The 20298-nt window shown below is 40.7% G+C and overlaps 2 protein-coding genes across 2 annotated transcripts in view; one reads left to right on the forward strand and one right to left on the reverse strand.

The window, feature by feature from the left end:
• LOC6613652 overlaps window positions 1–20298 on the reverse strand; it is a 62401-nt gene that overhangs the window by 31456 nt on the left and 10647 nt on the right. The window contains exon 2 of the mRNA XM_002038086.2: window positions 3333–4053. Coding sequence (XP_002038122.1) covers window positions 3333–3402 — 70 coding nt within the window. The 5' untranslated portion in view covers window positions 3403–4053. The remainder of the gene's footprint in view (window positions 1–3332; window positions 4054–20298) is intronic.
• Window positions 5524–6865, forward strand: LOC6613655. The gene is made up of 3 exons (XM_032719461.1): window positions 5524–6080; window positions 6142–6437; window positions 6495–6865. The coding sequence occupies exons 1-3, from the start codon at window positions 5524–5526 to the stop codon at window positions 6698–6700; spliced, it is 1059 nt and encodes a 352-aa protein (XP_032575352.1). The 3' UTR covers window positions 6701–6865.

The raw sequence follows: 20298 nt of genomic DNA on the forward strand, positions 1-20298 counted from the left end.
AGAAATATGAAGCAATTGTTTGAATAATAATGCCTTATTTGGGTTTCGCATTTCAAAGAACTTTGACACTTAATCGATCATATTTTCTCTCTTTTAATTGCGTTGATAACAAAAGTGTAATTACTATGCTCAAGAAATACATTTTATAAATGAAGTTCGTGCTTAAAGAATCTTTATATTAAAGCTATTTTTAGAGATAAGCATTTCTGGCATCTGACCTACTTAATATGCCCAAGGGAAGCCACACATTTTAAATCAATTACGAATATGTTACGTTCCATCTTTCAATCAATCAAAGTGAATTGGTTGCCGTGGCTTGTTTTTTCCCGCTCACTTAATATTGAATGCCATCAATAACAATAATTTTCATAAATATGATAAGACATAAATCACAAAGTAGCAGGCGCCACAAAGTGCCTGGCCAAGGGTCTGGATTTAGGTCCCCCTCCCGACAGGTCCATCAGTCGGGGTCACCACCCACCACCCATCGTCTGCTCTGTCACTTGGTCATGCGAGGCACGCGCTTCTCTCAGAACGACAGCCTCACAAAAAGAGGAAAAAATAAGAAGAACCAACTTTCAAAACCCGAAACTTACATACCCTGGCAATAATAGAATAATATTGACTTGTCGACCTATAGAGTCAGATGTACGCATAAAAGACCTTTACTTAAAAATGTGAGCATATATCTTCTTTTAAATAGTTTGAAGCAAAGGTGTTTATTATGTATTGCAAGACCTTTAAGACCTTTACTTAAAAATGTTAGCATATATCTTCTTTTAAATAGTTTGAAGCAAAGGTGTATATTATGTATTGTATTTATGTATTTATGATGCCAAATATTCTCATACAGAACTTCCTGTATTTGGAATGCTCTTGACAACAAGATGCCTTTGCATCTAAGATAAAAAATGCATAAACAGGTGCTAAATAGCCATATATATCAGATTAACATTACAATACCCTTTGCTAGGGCATAAAAAGAGCAGCTAAGCAGGGACCGCCCACTTGGAGGCGATGGGTGGGGGTTGGTTAGCGGCAGGACGCGGAAGGACGCGGCAACGTCACGCGGCGTTGTCATGGCGCAATAAAAATAAAAATCTAATTAGTATGCCGTTGACAGTTTAATCGTGATTACGCTGGCAAAAATGTCAGCTAAGCGTGCCAGAATCGGTGGGTGGCGCTTGCCAGTGGACGTTGGATGATGGGAGGTAGTGGGAGTGGGGCAGAGGCAAAGCGTCAACATCAACATGCCAACAGTTGATTCCTGGCTTTGTTGTTCCTGCTCTTGGACGTTGAGCTTGGCATTTCCGGCAGACGCCACATGCATCGCGTGCGTGTCACAACAACAAGTGTGTGTGGGCCGGCGGACGTGTGTATATGTGAGTGTTATGTGCGGGTGTCAAAAGTTTAGCACTGAAAATTGCCCGACGGTCCGTTGCTGGTTTCCCGAGTGGGCGGCAGCAAAACGCTATACAAAAATATAAGAAATAATAAGCCATTTCTGTTGCAAAGGGACTAGAAGTGAACTGAAATGCGAGATGTTGTTCAATAGTTGGTGAACATATAAAAAAATTATAAATATCTTTGAAAGAATTTTTCATATTAAATAATGATAAAAACGTAGTTCTATGAAAAAGGTTATAAAATAAATTATTAAATAATATAATGCCCATCAAAAGTTATGGGTTTACGAGGATGAACGTTCATTCCAAAAATTAATAGCTTTATTACATTTATTATTATAAATGACCCAAGCTGTCCGTACAACCAAAAAATATAAAAATAATTTTTTCTTAACGATCTCATTCAAGTAAAAGCTAGAAACAGGGTATCAAACGAATCTCGCGCTTGTGGGCCTTTTATTATTTTTTTAATATGCTCCACGACCAGACACTCTCTTTTTGGAAGCCCGCCCCAATGTTGGCCATTGAAATGCGTGTCTAGTAAGGATCCGCGAGACGTGATTGGAAGTTTTTAGCAGGTCCTGTCGCCGTTTCCCCTTTGTTTCGATGGAATACGAGTGGTTTGCACCAGACGGGTGGGCGATGGCACACGTCTCTTTGCCAAATGGCAGTTAGTACGAACTGGAGGAGGGGGAGGCGTGTGACTAGCCCGAATTAAGAGCAAGCAAGGAGTGCAGATCTAGCCCAGACCGGAACCGGAAGTTGCTGTGATGAATTGCTCTGCATCGACAGCCGCTTCCGTGCCTTTAAAGGCGGCTTCCCAAGTACATCTTACTGCGCTGCTCGAATCTTTCAGTTTTTAATATAAAATGCCTGGGATTTATGAGCGCCTCTTTTACAACTTTATTATGCCCCAATCTCACAATGAATGGCGGGCCGAGTAGGAGGGAATGTCGACAAGCCAAAGGAATATGAAACGAAATTAAAGCTGCCGGAAATGCAGACAAAGCGACAACTCATTGCAGCAGCTATTTTGCCCGGAGTGTCAGACAGAGATGACTGGAAAAAATCCTGAATAAAGCCGGAAAACTGAAATGAAATCCGAATCATATTGCATTTGGTGGGGAACGTCAAGAGTGACAAACAAACAGCTGAATGTAAGCTGCAGTCAGGCACCAATATTAAATTAAAATCCAGCAAAATTATTAATACTCGTAAAAGGCCGTTTTATATTGGGGAACTTTGACGGGCAAAAGGAATTGTGGGATACACAGCGAGCCAATGGAACAACGGCCGTCAACTTATCAAGGGAAATTAGCCGGGTATAAATGGATAGTTCATTGTGCTTAGAAGGCAGAAGTTGAACATAATACCTAACAAATATTAGTCAGTGAAGCTTAAATTACAGTCCCATATTAAATTCATTTAACGCAGCGGAAATTCAAACAACTGCCTTGTTAGTAGCATAATGCATAATGCGTTTGTTTCTAGAATTTACAATGAGGCCTTACTAGAACTGTAGCAATCTGATATTTGATTTCATTTGAAGTAAAGATATTTCATAGAAGCAGCAACAAATTGCCATAATATGTATGTTTTATTCGGCACTTTTTGGTGCCTAATTCGATTTGTCATGGCGTTTTTCCGAAACGAAAAGAAGAAAGTTCACTTCCGGGGTTGAAACGTTTTCACAAATAGTAACCGCAAACATAATTGAACCGCAAATGATGTGGGAGAGCAGTAAAACAGTGGGTGGCAAATTGCTTGCCCAGTTTGAAAACAGCATTCCCCATGGCCATAATTTTCGATTAATATTTCAGGCCAACTGTGTGCGCTGGGACATTTAAATTAAAGCTCGAGTGTGGTCAAATAGTAAAAGGTGATGAGGGCGTGACAGTGTTTGCTTTTCGCATTTAACAAACTTACCTGGCAAACTGGCTATGTAAACTGCGGTAATGATGAAGAGTCTACGCAGTTTAAGCGCTGGCTTTTGCATTTTATGTCCTTTTGCCAACAAATATGATTGTTTATTTATAAATCAGCCAATTTTATATGTCACGCTGCCCTTCGCAACCGATTGACGTACATATATGAGCAATATCCGCTATATCCAGACCGCAGAAATCAATTTTTATATTCGCTAACTGGTTTTGTCATCCTTTTGTTTTGCTCTGCGCTCAGTATGTGCAATTTCCCCTTTTTTGTCGTTTGATTGGTTTTACTTTTTGCTCTATTTTGTGGTTGCATTTAATGCATTTTTCATTCGGCGCTCTTGCTTTCTTCGGTTTACCAGTCAGCCACAATTAGCAATCTGCACAGTGAGTCGCATTTGTATTCGTACTGTGACCAGGTCCTGTGTGCCCCGAACTACCTGAATGCCACTGCTGTTGCCTTGCATGTGAAATTGTGTAAATACGCTCGGCTTAGGGTTAGCTGCATTTCTCATTGAACTCGATTTGGCTATTTGCATTTTTCATATCCCTTCTGCTCTTTTTTGCATATTCATTTCCTGCTTTCCACAATTTTTCCACTTTGCTGCTATGTATTTTATATGACTTCGGCTCACTCCCAGCTTTTCCTTTTCCTGCTTGGGAATTCCACAATGTTGCTGGATGATGATTGAACTGGATTCGGCTTCCGAATTAACCTAAAAAATTGATGAGCAGAGGGGGAATAGAATTAGATCCAGTTTTAAGCTTAGAAATATTTGAATTCATTGTAATTTAAATTTCGCTACGACTGCATTTTCTTTACCATTTATCTACACCTTATAATCATGTAATCTGGTAAGCTCTCTGGTTCTGCATAAAACATTTAATTACATTTTTTTAAATATTATAAATATAATTTTATTTTTTGTATAAAAATTCTAAAATAATAACTTCTTGTGGCATTGTTTAATTTTTGAATTAATTGTAATTTATTTGTATTTCCTATAGTGCGGACTGTACAGAATTTATTTAATCCTGTTATATTTGTGGCTTCCTTTTCCGCTTTCGTAAAAGTCTCAAATCTTGACAACTCCAATCATCATCAAATTCAATATCCCAGCCGAGGATTTACTGTCTTCGACTCGGAGAATCCTACGGTTCTAAATCATTGATGGACGCTTTAAGCTGCAATGGATTTTGGAGTATTGCGAAAAACAATACACACGCACAGTGCATTTTCCAACTGATTTGAAAATCCAAAGTTGCCCATTAGCAAACCAAATACGCGCAGTTGCCACCGCAAACGGGGATGTGGCATGTGCAAAGGGCAGGGAGCAGGGAATTTCGACTTTGGCGCCACACGAAAAGCCGACTGACTTTACATGGGAAATTGGCAAAAGCCAAGCCATGAAATTGTACAACACGATTTTCACATTTCGTACATGACACCATTTCGTTTTCGACTGCCGAGAACAGGGACAGTGGCACACATGTGTGTAAGGCGCCCGGGTGGCTCGGTTGCCTAGTTGACATGCCTGTGTGCGTCGAGGAAAATTCACTTATGGAAATCGAAGATTTTCACTGCGCCCTCCATTCTTTTTCGATTTTTTTTAGGGAAAGCGAGGGAAAACTAAACTGATATGAAGTATCAGCATTCAGTATTCAATGTAAATCCTTTAAGCTGCAAGTGCGTTCGAAAGGAGACTCTCCGCCACGTATTCATGGATTCCTGGCTGACTGACAGGTTGACTGACAGGTTGACTGCGGCTCTGTGTGGAGCTCCTGCCCCATATTTGTTGGGTTCTGCGGGAAAAAGCGGAATGCGGTCCGTGTGATGAAGGCAGAGAGGGCGGTGCCTATATCCAACCAGAAACCAGTAAGCAGTCAAGAGATGTGTGCTAAGTGGCGCAGCAGAGGGAGAACTTAGTACTTATCATCGTACCCATGCTGAGTACAGTATCACGTCAGAATAAGACCAATAATTCTGCAGAATCAGCGTTATTCGCGATTAGTTGACAAGATTATCTTGTGTATTTTATGGTAAACGCTAAGTTTATTTTTCGTAAAGGTCTTCCCTAGAAATTTCTATCAAAAACTTTTTTGAATTCAATTGAACTACATACAAGTATAGCACATTACATCAATACAGGTATACACAAAAACATACGCAAGAATACGACTTGACCATGTTCCTACAATGTCCTTCGGTGGTGCGAGGCTCTAAACACTTTTCTCAGCACATGAGCGATTTCAGTTCTGGAAGCCATCAGAACACGGACAATTTCAGCGATTTCTGGTTGGAGTCCAATACTAGTCAGGATTCGTACTTCGGTCAATCTAGCCGACTAAAACTTGCCCTTTTGGATTACAAGCAGTTTAACGCTGCAAGGACTATTCAGTGTCAAGTGAGGGGATTCTTGGCCAGAAGGAATCGTAAAAGGCAGATCGATGCTGCCACCACCATTAGCAAGTGGTGGCGTGGCTTCTGGGTGCGCCACTCAAAGTTCTCCTTTATGCAGCAGCTGTTACAGCAGAGGATCATCCAGTATCACCACGATATGGCCACCAAGATCCAGGCGCTGTTCCGCGGATGGATGACTCGCCAGTACTTCCAGGACTTCCAGGGCATGAAGTCGCTCCGAATACAGTATGTGGAAGATATGCTCAGTTCGCTTTACAGAAAGGTCCACAGAATGCGCAAGGAACATATGCTACCAGGCATTTATGCATTAAGGGAATCTGAGTAAGTCTTTCAAAATCGTTTTTCTTTCCACACTCTAATTGTTGTTGTGTCTTATTTGCAGCTTACTAAGAAAGATCGAGGACCTTTCTAGTACCTTTGGCTATCGCTTTCATAACGGCCGTGTGCGAGCAGCCATTGCCATGAAGCGATCCTTCATAAACGACCGGCGACATGAGTTCCGAAAGGGAAATACTTATTCCAAAGTGCCTTATCCGGGACCCTATATAGAAAACATAAACGACTTAGAGTTTACCTTGCCAAAGCGATTGACACCGCGTTTGCAGCGTACGATTCTGGTATATGACAAGGCAATGAGGGATAAGAATGTGGAGAAGGTGTATATGAACTATTCAACCAGTAAGTTTGACACCTATATTCCTAATTATGATAACAAACCTCTATTTATCATTGCAGAACGTCGTATGAGCATGCATGTCATGCGAGAGAATATGCGAAATCGTTTTTGCAAAGATTTTGTAAAGCGTTTGGCAAAAAGGAACAAGACACGAAATGCACAGGATCGTAATATTAAATTCTATCTTGATGATCTTCTAACGACCGCCGATGAATATAATTGTTTTTGCAAGCCCCAGGTAAAAGACGATAGCTTGTGCCAATAGGTTGTCTCAGTAATTAACTTTCCATAAGACACTGAGTGCTGGGAAAATCTATTTTCACATTCGATCTGTTTTATATTATGGGCTCTTCAAATTGTGAAGCTGTATTGAAAATAGTTGATGCATTAGCATGCAAAATAAATTAAAGTTACATACGAGTATAAAGCAATTTTACAACTTAAAATGTAAATAAACGTTCGTTCTCACTTTTCTTCTAATTTCCTTAAAGTCTATAAAATCTGGGCAAAAAATTGATGCTGATTTACATTCTTATGCACAATACAACTGGCAGCCATTCAGATATAGCTTGAACATCTGTCCCACCTTCCATTTGACCATTCAAAGTGCCCGGAGGAAACGGACAAAATATTTCCATTTCTTACTGTCATCAGTCACAAAATTTCAGAAATTCCTCGACATAAAACTGATTTTGTCCCTCATCTGAAGACGAATAAAGCAGAGCGCTTAAACTTTTTTAATGTCAAGGCAACAAAAATTGGGGAAAAACGAATTCCGTTCTCCTTTGTGTGCATGACTGTGCGTTTTTAGCAGCTCGCAATTTATTTGCAAACATTTATTATAGTTACTTTTGTTTTATTCGCTTTGAGTACTTTCGCGTGTTGAGCGATGGAGATGGCAAAAAGTAGGGGTCACTTTTTTATGCGGCATTGTTTTACGGTCGCTTCGTGGCTGAAAATGTAATGCCCCAGCCATAAAGAAACTCCAACACCAGCCCTGGGCTGATAAGTCCTGTGAGAGAAGAAGGCAATCCAAGCTTGGAAACAAATTAGTTTAAAGATAAGTGGGTTACACAAATTCGAGTAGCATACTTTGTGGCATTAAGTGGCTGTCTTGATTAGTTCGTGCAGATGACTGACTGACTGAATGGCTCAGTTGGAAGTCGAGCAGGACGAGAGGGCAAATACAATCAAGCATCAAGGCTGCTGACTGCACGTGAAAATGTTTAACAGCTGTCGATTGCAGGGAAAAGGGGGGGATTAGGGAAAATGGCATAGAGCAAACATCCTGGGAGTCGAGCAGCAGCTCCAGAGCCCTCAGTACAGGACTCTCAGCCGAGGACCTTGAGGCATGCGCGTAATGCGCCTTTGGCCAAGTGCACTGTAAATACCAAAGCAATTTTCACTGCAAAATTAACAAGCGCCAAACCGCAACACAAGCCCGAGGTGCTGAAGTGGATTGGCTTGGCTATAGCCCAGTTGGCTAAGATGCCTGCCATACGTACAGTTACCACTAAGTCGAGGCGCCGGTCCATAATGAATTTTCCCAGCAGCTCCTCCTCCTCCTCTTCCACCTCATCGTCGTCTCCGTCCACGGTTTATTTGCCTTTCTTCCCATTTTTCCTGGCTCTGGCTCTTCCGACACACGAATGCAATTAAGCTGCTCAGCTGGTTGAAAAAATCGAAAGTTTACCGTATTCTTTTTCCGTTCTTCATTGAATCATCAATTCAAGGAATGAAAGCCCATTCTTTCTCAGTACCCTTACTTATAGGACTCATCTAAGTCCATAAACTTGGTGTAAACTAAGAATGTGCACTTTTCGGACTCATTACATTGAAAAAGGCGCTAAAACACCCTCGCAGCATGTTTATTTAATCCATATCCATTTACACAAACTTAAATTTACTTCTGACCGTCCATATACATTTATTTATGATGGGATTTGGAGGCCATGATAATTTTATGATTACTCTCCACATGGCTAAACAATTTGCAGTAATCATCCAATTAAATAACCCCTTACCGCAGCCACTTATCCTACTAACTTGGTAAGGATTTTCAGTTTTCATTCAGTGCTTTGCTGCCCAACTGTCCATTAGGCAAAGACACAAAAGAATTCAAATTAAAGGCCCCAACCTTAATCTTAATTATGGCCATATACAGGACATGTGCGCGAGTGACCGAGATGAAGATGAACCCTCAGACGACCCGATTGGACAATAAACTAACACTAAACTGCCGAGTGCCGCCAAATGCTTGGGTCATCAAAATGTGTCAGGCCGGTCCATGCAAATTTTCCAACTTAATCATGTCAAATTATATTACGAGAGCCAGTCATTCCACTCTACAGGCCATTCTAACCCTTTAACCCTGGCCAAATGCCCGTTTATCAAATGACCCGTCCCACAACAGCTGTTGGCTCGAGAATAGTTTCCTTTATTCGGGTTCCTTTGCTCGTGGCTGTCAAATGAGATTAAAATAAGCTCTTCCGTCAATCGAAATCATCGACTTGGACTCTGCTGCTCCATTCCCCACACGAAAATAGCAGGGTTCCCAGTTCTCATGTCGCCTTTTCCAGTGCCCAGCCCCAGTCTCCCCGTTACCAATTCCGAGTTCGTTTCCCACCCTCGAAAGCCACACCCAACGAGCAATATAATGGGCCAAGCGAATTTATAGCAATTGTGCACTAAAAGGGTTTTATCCACGCACAACAGCTTGACCAATAAAGCAACTAAGCGCATTTGTGCACCACTTCACAGGACTCGGATCGTGCCTCATATATACTATATAGTATCGGTTTGGGTTGGGGTTTTGGGTTTGGAGTTTAGGGCGTGGCAACCGGCCCAGAGCTCTGAGTGCCAGTTTATGGCCAAATTGAGTCCTCGGCGACAAAGCGTCGAGTGTATGGAGCGTTGTCAACAGCAGCTGCACAATTGAGATAAACTTCAATTTTCGTAAATTGTTTAGTTTATTGAAAAATCTGCGACATGTGAAGACTGCCAGCGGATCTAGGCGAGTGTGTCCTGTATGTTTGCGGCACATTAAGCGCTCTGAATTTTAATTCAATTTAACTTTAGTTTCAGTTTTGCTGCTTCCGTTGCTGACGGAAGAGACAACCCTTTATTGGCACATTTTATTTACGAATTTATTGGCTTTGATGGGACCAAGTTGAAATGAATTGGACTGAACTCGAGCCAATGGCAACTAGCAGCTGCAAAAAATTGCACAGCAACTGTACATGAGATTTTTTTAAAAATCGTATTAGGATTAAAAAAATCAACTTCACTTACGCAATGCCTTTTAAATTAGTATTATACACATCACAGTTAATGGATGTCACTAAAGACTGCTATGTATGGATTCATATGAAGTTACAAAATATGATGATCAGATCGATTGAATATGAGGACTTGTTGATGAAAAGTTCTATCCTTTTAGTTTTCGCATATAAGACAGTTCGAAAGCAATTTGAAAAAAGATAATACTGGTGCTCTTGGCTTTTTCCTATCAGTCTCGGCTCCATTTGTAATCAGAACAACAGAGCGCAGATCGAACTTTTTCACCTAAAGCCACCAAATATACATTTCTCTTATCAAAGGACCCAAAGGTCTGCCTAAGGCTCTCAGACACAATATCCGAGGGCCCCAACCAATCCCTTCGCCATGTTCTCGCATTCACGTACTCTCATTTCCCTTGAGAAAAGTGCTGCCTGTGTGAGCTGAAATTATGCGCATGTCGATGGCATTTTCCTTCTCTGCTCAGCACGATTTTCAATTCAAATGTTTTTCTTTTCGGGGATTCGATTTCGCCGGCAGAAGGTGAAAGATGCGGTTACACTGACGCAGTTGGCGAAAACTTTTCGCATAAAATAAGGCAAGATAAATTGTTAATGCGTCTGTGGGGAAGAGATTAGCGGCAAATGTGCCGAGTTTATGTTGAAGTTCGTTTTGAAACCCATTTATTGCGAGCAGTGCAATTTTAATATTATTTTCCGTTTCCTTAAAGTGAAGCGGGAAGTACATCCATTTAAAACAGAAACAGCTGCAACAGCCGAATCAACTAATGTCTGGCTGGGACCAAAAAATATGTATGTATGAGAAACACAAGCAACAAAAGGTGAAATCAGACTGTCGTTGCCATTGGCAATTTATTTCCACAAGTCAAAAAACTCCAGTTCAGGGATTTAGTTCTTGGCCAAGGCAATCCTTACAGCCAGGACTGGGTGGCACTTCAGAACGCATTCAGGTGGGCAATTGGCAATGCAACAGCTAGTGCAGCTCATGATAAATCGTTATTTATAATTTGTTTTGTAAACGGAGAAATTTAGTATTTTCTTTCGTTGTCCGAACTCCGGACTATAAGTGGTATATGTTAAATAAAGAAGAAAAGGGTATGTGGGCAAAGTAAATTGTCTTACCTAAGACGTTTTAATTCAAGAAATGGCTATTGTTATTGAATATCTATTTAAATGTGCAGAATTCAAAACTTTTTTCAGCTATTTGTTGGCCTAAAGAAGATTCGAGAATTAGAAATTTCAGGAGCATGTATTTATCTACCTCATGTAATGTATTTGTAGGGCATCTTATTATTTTCAGATAATTTACATATTTTAGCCATTTCCCAACCACGTTTAGCTTGAAAGTTTTCAGGTGTTTAGTTAAATAATTTTACATAACCATTTTCATTTTGCTCGCTCCTACCAGCGTATCAAATGCGTGGCTTATATTTAGCTCCAGCTGAATCTGAAAGCCGAGTTCATCTCTGACCCAGAGTCCTGGCCAAAAAGGAGGTAAATAAATGCAACTGTCAGTGGCAGCAGAGCTGCACGGCAACTGTCAGCGGCGGAATGCCAGTGACAAGTTTTGTGCAGCAGACAGTGGCAGGACTTCTTTTTCTTGGTAGCCAGGACTTCCCTCACAGTGAACCTGGCCAACTCCACCTGGTTTAATGTGCCTGATATATTACCTGGACAAAGTGCGTAACGAATCAGGCGTAAAGACTTGGGTTGGCAGACACTCCAATGACAGATGTTATTATTCATAATGATTCCCAAGCTGGCTAGGATCCGTAACTTGCTAGCCAGCATATATTAAAATTTAAAAGCACCCCACACAGAATATCTAGAAAAAGCAATTAAAATAGTCTGTATTTTCTTAAGAAGTTGGCTTTGCGAAATTTATTAAAGCATACTTTTCTAATATAATATGCGCGAAGGCCCCACTTTCAGTTTTGACTCTATATTTATTGATTGAAACTTTGGAAACTATTTTGGTAAATGGTGTGGGCCTTGTAAGTGACTTAACCCAGAACTATTGCCTAGGCGACAATCAAATAAATCACAAGTCCTGCGTCTAATTAAACTTAAGCTGCGCGACCCTTAGCACTTGAGCTTGGCCCATTGTCTTAGCCGCATTCTCGCTCATTTGCATAGGGACGCGTTTTGCCGCCTACCAGCCAAAAGATCAACCGGGGAGCCATTTTCAGCCGCCGCCTACAGCGACGACCTCTCTCGCCAAGGATTTTGCGACACTCGAGATGGGGGTATGCATATGAGAGAAACTTTGTCCTTACCATCCTGTTCCTATGGCCCCTTAACCACAAATGCCCCAACTACTCCAAATAGTGTGTCACGCCCGGGTTTTGTGTCATATGTGCCAATTAAAGTCGCAGCCACGCCCACTCCCCGAAAAAAGGGGGTTAAGCTTAAAGAAGAAAAACAATGAATGAGCTCAGTTGCACACTGCCCAAAACGAGGGAACTATAAAAAATGCAGTCATCATTTTCGGGCAACAGTTACAATATTTTTGAAAAGAACCAAGCGCTTTTATATGTTACATTAACACATCCAAATGGAGCATATATCGTTGCCCTAAATATTTTCATCAGTTTTAATTCAAATTTTAGTTCCTAGAAAAACCAGAGCATTAGTTTTTCTCTCAGACAAAGAACTATCCAAGTGAATAAGGCTAGATCCTCTTGCTTCCACATCAAAGTACAGTGTATGGGGGCCCAAGTGGCTTGCTCGACTCCTGCTTTTCCTGCCTTTCGTCCTGCTCCGTGGTCCTGACTCCTGGCTGCTCGTTGTGTGCATTATTAGCTGTCGTTTATTTTACCCAAGCAGCCGCCAGAAGGAGGCGGCCTGCAAGGACCTCCAGTCGGGACCTTCAGCTGCTCTGTAGGAGCCTCTGTAGGCAAAACAAATTTCAGTTGTCGTCGTCATCGTCGCTCTCTGGCTCGTTGAGCTCCTTGTGCCCCGCCGAAAACTCACTGCATATGCGTTGGAAGAAAGTGGCTTCTCCATCCGGCTGCTTATCTTTGTACACTTTAAAGTCATTTGCCACCCTGGCTTTAACTAGATGCTTTTCAGGAAAATCAATGCCAGCCCCTCGTCCGAAAAAAGTCACTGGAGAAAGCGGGCCGCCAGGGCAAAACTGCAACTGCTGTCAAGTTAAGAGCCTGGCAGACGTCGCAAAAGAAATTATAAAATGAAAACAAAGTGCAAATATTTTTCTAATGTGTGACAGCAGCTGTTAAATGCTACGGAAAATCCCGACACAGAAAAGCAGCAAAAGGAGAAAAGTGCTGGTCCAAAGGAGCAAAAAAAGAGGCTTTGAAGAGGGGCCAGCGCACTAATGAACTATGAAAATAGCAGACAACAACAAAAAAACAAAGCGGAAGTGACAAAAAGTCCTGTCCACGAGAAGGCAACTTAAAGGACACAGTGGCACAGAAGTCCCGAAAATAAAAGTTTCAGTTTAATTTTTTCTTTTTTTTCAATGCTACATATTGATATAAAAAATAAAAATATATTTAAGTGATGATCGTTGTCTCAAAATTCTTCGTACAACGAAGATTTTTGGGGCAACATGGGAATCGATTATTCAATAATAGGTATACCATACATAAAAGCTTGGAAAGATAAACAAAATATATTTAAATTAATTTGGCTATAAATTATTTACTATATAGTTTGCCCGAATTACCATAATTAGGAACCATATTTTCAAATCCCATTTTTTATAGAATTTTCTATTTCTCATACAACAAGCCCACAGTGTAGCATAATTAATTAGAAAACAAAAGCAGCTCACCGGAGAAAACAGAGAGAGCAACAAGCAATCACTTTCGGAATGGAAAAAATAGAGCAATATCCAAGTGCGGACTTGTGGAATCCACTCAGTAGTGCAGTCGCCACCGGAGGAAGCGGAAGTGGGTGGAATTGGTAGAAAGTGGAAGTGGGGTGGTGCCACCTCGACTACTCGCCACAAGATGGCGCTGTGCACTTACTTTTCTGCAGCTTGACAGCGCTCGAAATGAGACAAGTGGCAACAGCACGCGCAGCGAAAACGAGGAAAAAACTCAGACAATGGTGTAGAAGTGGGTGGTCCATCGTCAAAATGCTAATGCCAAGGATGCAGAGGATGCGACGGGACGCCAGAAGGTCGAACATAAGGTCGGCGGTGGGGCGAAATCGAGTAAAATGCAATCGGTTTGTTGCCAGGGCAACTCAATGCGTTCAACTCGGTTTTGCTCTATTTGGTAATTTATGTGGCGACATTTTCGCCACCCAGAAAACCCACCAGGATTCCCGTTTGCTGCTGTTGTTGTTGTTATTGTTGCGAAATCAACCGCAAGGAACAAAACGAAAGCTGACGGGCAGCATTTTTGTGACAAGCGCACAAGTTTCACGCTTCAACGTGCAACCGAATGGCAAATGTGGAGGAGCGCAAGGATATCGCCATCGGATGCCTGACCTGTTCCCTAGTGGCAAGTGAGTTAGAAAATTAAAAGCACAATATGTTGGGGCTTGTTTGCTGCTATTTTTAGATCCGTTCTAACACGCTCTCATTGACATATTGACAAGCATTTCGAAAGGGGCGTCAATTTTGAAAACTTAAAATATAAAAGGTGAAATTCAAATTCGATGTCCATAAAAGTGCTTCGTAGTCTTGGCGATCTAAGTCATACATATGTTTCTTTAACTAATTATTGGTTATAAAGACTGGTCTGTGATGTCTGTATGAAATATTCTGAATTAAATACCCACAGCTGATATTCTACTCAACACTCGTACAAGTATAGCCCCTAAGCCCATGCACACTGATTTATTCACACAACTCATCCTAATTTAAAGCATTTAAAGGTGTAACCGCGTTGTACTTATTTTTGTCATATTCATATATATATATATATTTTTTTTTTTTGCTACCTGATGTGAACAACTTTTTCTGTTGGCGACATTTCCTTCAAGTTTTCAGGTCTCGCCGCCCGATGGCGGCAGCTGTTGTTATTATTATTCAGTTACTCTGTTTATACAGGCAAGATATTCATACATTCATGAATATATATAAAGCACGTATCTTCCTTTTGGCGCTGCCCCAACACACAGGGCGAGAATTTGCATAAGCACCAGAGTACAACAATAACAAGATGTGTCTGTGGGTTGGCCAAGGAAAAGCGGGAAAGGCGGGAAAAGCATCCGCAGATAGCGCGAGATGCGGCTTGGCTTACTTTTAAATTTGTACTATGTGCATGCGGTATCACAGAAAGAAAATATTTTACAATGGCAAATAATATAATATAATATATTGGCTCGAAAATCAAAAGAGCTTTCATTGCATCATCGGTTAACTGTCAATAAATTTCACTGAAGTCGTACCTTTTATATTTTATAGATCCTGTTGAAAACATATTATAACAATTTGTAGTCTCACATATATTTAAAAACTCTTTTCAGTGCATATATGTAAGTACGTGTTTCTTTCGCTACCACTTCTTCGACTTCGGCTGTACGTCTATATGTAAGGGGACTTATCTTGCCACAGTCCTCGGAGTCGTATGCATGTTTATAAAATTGTCTAAATTTCCACAAGTTGATTTAAACTTTCTTCGCCTGCCTGGAGCATTTGGGTATGTATGTTGGTATTTTTTCAGAAATAAAAAAATCCTTGCCTTTGTTAGTTAGATGCCCGGTGGTGCCGCTCAGGACTCTAATGCAAGTATCTATTCTGGGCCCTCTGCTGGTTTTCCTGTTTTTCCGACCCACCTCGCGTATACGTTATATTTGTGCAAAAACCAGTTGGTTGCACACGAGCAGCAAAAAAGCGGAAGTATCGTACATTGTATTGTTGTTATTTCACCGGTATCCCTTTCATTGTAGAAAATGCTGAAAATGCACTCAGCTATTGAAATCTGAACCGCAGAAACAGCCCACTATATTCGGGCATTTGTCCATTTTTGTGGGTTTTATATTGAAACTCTATATTTACTTGCCAGGTGTAAGGAAAGACAGCAGACAGGTGCCCGTAGTTAGGCAAAGAAAGAAATCAAGGTATGTGAATTAATTCTGAGTAAGATTCTTTTAAAACATTGAAATTGTACTACACAAACAACGAGATAAAGTTAACGTAATGAAGTATGAAATTCATACTATGAATACGCCTTAAACAGAACCGAAAACTAATTGGTGTTAACCAAATGACGATTAAGACCACTCAACTGGAAATAATATATTTATTATATGTGACAGAAACGATTTGGCAAATTAATTAGATTTGATTTAACATAAACAATTCGTGCCTCGAACTAACAATTCCATTAATTAATTCAGCTGTAAGCGGTTATGTTCTATTTGAACTGAAATGGGGAAACAAGTGTTTTAAATTTTTATTTAGCGTAGGCAGCAATTATGGTTTTTGGGCTTCATTTGAGATATGTTTTTGTTTTACCTTGCAAACTTAAAGTTTGCAAAAAGGAATAGTTAGTTACTGCAAATCACGCATTAGATATATTTTATGTGTAAGGATGTGCGTTTGCATATACATACATATGTACATATGTAGCTCGCTTGGTTCTTACATGCTATGAGCTTAGCCCGGTTGCAAGCCACTTGGCCCACTTACACACTTCTTTCGACGTGATCAAACTAATCTTCTTTCCAACATCTGTTTATAATTTTAGCCGATAAAGAAGAGCATCTGGGCCTATTTGCCATTGCACTTGAGTGAGCTTTGGCCCGGCGGCGCTCACATTCGCACTGTCACCCACTCAGATGAGAAGCGTTTTAACCAGCTAACCACTTCACTCGAGTGTTTGCTCACTTTGCGGGCTGTCTCCCCGAGAACCTTTCTCCTGCTTTCTCCCACTTTCGCCATGCCGCTACCGCTTCGGTTTGTGGTTACTGCTCTTTTTTTCGCATATGTTTTGACACGCCCTTTTTTTGTGCGCCCAGATGTTTTTGCTCCCCAACGATTTTCTTCGCTTTTCTTTGTTTTTTGTTTACGACCCCTCGAGCTCCCCTGGTATTTCCATTGTCTGTCGGCTTTCACTCAGTTTATTTGTACTCATGCATCATAAGGGTTTAATGGATTTGCCGTTGGCCTAGGCACGGTCTCGTTCCCGTTTGCTTTGCATCATTTACCCACTTTTCACACGCCCCTAAACGCAAAGAGTGTGTGTGTGTGGACCTACGCAATGATTATCATATTACGGCCATCGTGTCTGGAGCCACACCTCACTTTCCTTCCATTCCGCACTTACCACTTGGCTTTATGACTTTATTTTCGCCTCCCCTTCTCGACGGCAGTTAATACATTTTTATAGACTTGCCAAACTACTTAACAACCCCACTTTCGGCTTATTTTCCTTCCTCTGGTCTGTGTCTCTATTAGCTTTTCGCGTGCTTTGTCATTGCCGTTAATAGACTTACTTTCCTTCGTGCCCCAATTCCCAAGGAAATGTAGCGACAGACCATTAAAGCCAACTGCCCACCTGACCATCTGAGACTGACCACCTTTTTAGCCATAAAAAATTTGGTCAACGCGGCGTATTTGTTTATATGCCTTTTGGATTTTACCAATTTTGTAGGCCTAGAATTATTTAGTTGGCCATAACTTCATAGTCGAAAATCTATATCTACACTCTTATCAACTAAAAATAGTATTAATTTTCTGAGAATAGAATGGTAAGAATCCGCTTCTTAAACATATTAATTCAGAGGCAAGCACATATTAATTCCCATAACCACCATATAGTGCACTTAGCTCAAGTTTTGCCAAACGCCTTCCGGAAAAGTTTGCTCAGAAATTCCGTTTACATTTGCCAACATTTTTGCAGACTTCAGCAGCATCTGTAGTAGTCAGATCGAGTAGAACAACAATGAACACTACTACTGGTTGCATTCGGTTTCCCATGTACTTGGCTTGTTGTCGTCTGAATCTGTCTTCAACACACATCAATGGCATTATTAACACCGTATACAAGAGCACGGATTCTGAATGATGCCTTCAAGCTGGCTCCCAGGCCAAAAACCAAAAACATGCGTCGTTGTCCTTGTTGTGTATATGTATAAGTGGCTCTATGTGCCAGCGTATTTATGAACCACAGTGCTACGCCACACCACATATATATGTACATACACACAGCTAGCTGGTACTGTAATACATACGCATGTAAACTGCTTTTGGCGTGCATTAAGTGGTCTTAACTTCCAACCCAAGGACATGCTTTTTGGGTTTAAAGAATATTTTTTTGCAAGTGCGCCTGTGCAGTCAAAAATAGTCTAAATAGTCTAAGAGACTATTTAATTTCATACGTATCTTACTAAATGCAAAACTTAGTGCACACTCAAGCCATGGAATTTTATATTTAAAGTGTGTTTTCCTCACCTCCATTTTAATTGCATGCCGATCTTTATTAACAGCTTCATTTTTCATTCATATTAAAATAAAATCATAATAGGAGCACAAATTTATTTATCAGAAAGTTGTATACCACTACCTGATTAAAGATGCTAAGTGCCAAACATGCTTTTTTATTTCTTTTAACTTATCTTACCTGAATTTTGATTAAATTTGTTTCGCCTTACCTTCGTTTACAACTTTATGCTTGCCCAGTGTTCAAAACACGTAATCCTACCTATTTCGGTTGTCTGGGCCAACTTTGAATTTACAGCTGGCAATTTGAAAGTCAGAACCCGTCTGACCCTTTTTACTTTCAGCTCATCAATGAACCAATAAAGTATGCTACCAAAAAAGGGCCGGCAATTGATGTTTTATTTCCTCGTTACATGTGTGAGCCATACAAATGCAGTTGGGAAAATCTTTACCTCTACATTTGCAGCCCTTGTTTGTTCTGCGAAATCAGGTTAACGAAGAGTCTTCTTCTGGCCAATTTAAGTGCGTGCGGAATTTCCTCCGATGAAGAGCAGGTTACAGTTTTCGACAGATACAATTAGCATTGTGAGTCTAAAACTAGCAAGGCATTCAAGGATTTTTAGAAACGCCCAGATGATATGGACGCAACTGTGGCAGTCTGATAAATTGAAATTTGAGCTGAATCGTAGAGCTGTTCGTTAGTTTGTTGCAGCACTTTAGCCTAGATCCAACCACTTCAAAGTTCGCGTGGTCGCCAAGTTCGGAGAGTAATGAAACTAACGTGCCTCCTTGTCTGACGTGGTGGCACTTTCACGAAGGAAGAAGAAAAGACCCAAGAACAAGGACGAGGACGTGACGGCGTCGAGTCGCAAGGCGGTTGAATTCAAATTAAATAGCAGTTTTATGAATATTGATTGATTGCCTTTGCCTTGGGACAAATTAGAAGAGCAAGCCGACAAAGTCTTTTACTTGTGAGCCACAGGCGTTTATGCCAAGTTCAGTTTAACACGGAGCGTTTTTGATTTCGAATAATTTTCAATTTCAATTTAAAGGAACTGCAAATTCTATTTCGTCAATAAGGTCAAACACAAAATGAAAATATTAACATATTATTATTTTGTTTGCCTCTTAAAGGCTGTTACTATGAACATAAGTGAAATTTTAAATGTGCCATCGATCCTAAAAATTAAAACCATATATATATATATACACTTTTTTAGCTTGCAACCTTATTGTTTTCAAAATTTTCCGCATAAATTTCGTTCCGCGGGTGTCGCTGTGCGCCTTGTTAAATATGAAAGGATTTCCTGGCTCTAGCTGCCGAGGCAACGTTAAACCATTTTCGTAATGGAGGCTACAAAGTAAGGCAGTCTTCGCAGACGACAGAGGACCCACAAGGCAAGGCAATGTCCTCCGGACGAAACACAATGCAAGCGGCAACCGGAAATGAGTAAACAAGCGTCAAATAGTGAAAACAGCGGACCCAAGTACAATGCAATACCCAGTAGTCCTGGCTCCGTCAACATCCACTCCTCGAGTCCGTTTTCGTGCCTCGGTACGAGAGAACAAATAAATGAAACATTAAACAAGACAAGGAGCGGCACGAAAGGAGAAAAAGTACTGTGCTGGAGGGGGAACGCGCGCCGCATAAGGACGAAAAATGAGCACCGAAGACAACAACGGGATATCCTGGAACTTTATAAGGAGCTCCCCAAAAAAGGACAACAACAACAGCGGTAACGGCAAGGACAACGAAGTTTATTTTAACTTTTGATTTCCGCCTTTTTCGGCGCAGCCCTCAAGTGCATTGGCAAATGATTGCATTGAGTGGCAAAGTTGCGCTTTCCAGAGAGAATATCGAGTAAGTCGGCTCAGCATTAAAAATGAATTAAACTGACAATATTCTGTTGGGTTGACTGAAGCTGCAAAGAAAACAGAGTACAATGATTCCTTTTGCACCTGAAACAAGAACCTGATACACAGCTTTCACGATCATTTTAAGTAATAGTATGCTCCCTTAATATACGAGTAAGGACTATTTGGCAGCACTACATGATTTTACTGAACCATCATAGGTCATTGGTATATAGATACCAAAGATTTTACAGCTTGAACGACCTTTGCCTTTATCAACACCTTAAAATATACAACGCTACAACTATTTTCGTTGGCATGGGCGATGGTTTAGATTTCTTTATGAGAATACCA

This window comes from Drosophila sechellia, chromosome 2L, assembly GCF_004382195.2.
Source record: "Drosophila sechellia strain sech25 chromosome 2L, ASM438219v1, whole genome shotgun sequence".
In the NCBI taxonomy this organism is placed as follows: domain Eukaryota; kingdom Metazoa; phylum Arthropoda; class Insecta; order Diptera; family Drosophilidae; genus Drosophila; species Drosophila sechellia.

Coding starts and splice junctions, on each gene's coding strand:
- LOC6613655 (XM_032719461.1), top strand. CDS start 5,524: ATGTTCCTACAATGTCCTTCGGTGGTGCGAGGCTCTAAACACTTTTCT. Junction 6,081..6,141: donor TATGCATTAAGGGAATCTGA/GTAAGTCTTTCA, acceptor TCTTATTTGCAG/CTTACTAAGAAAGATCGAGG. Junction 6,438..6,494: donor GTATATGAACTATTCAACCA/GTAAGTTTGACA, acceptor TTATCATTGCAG/AACGTCGTATGAGCATGCAT.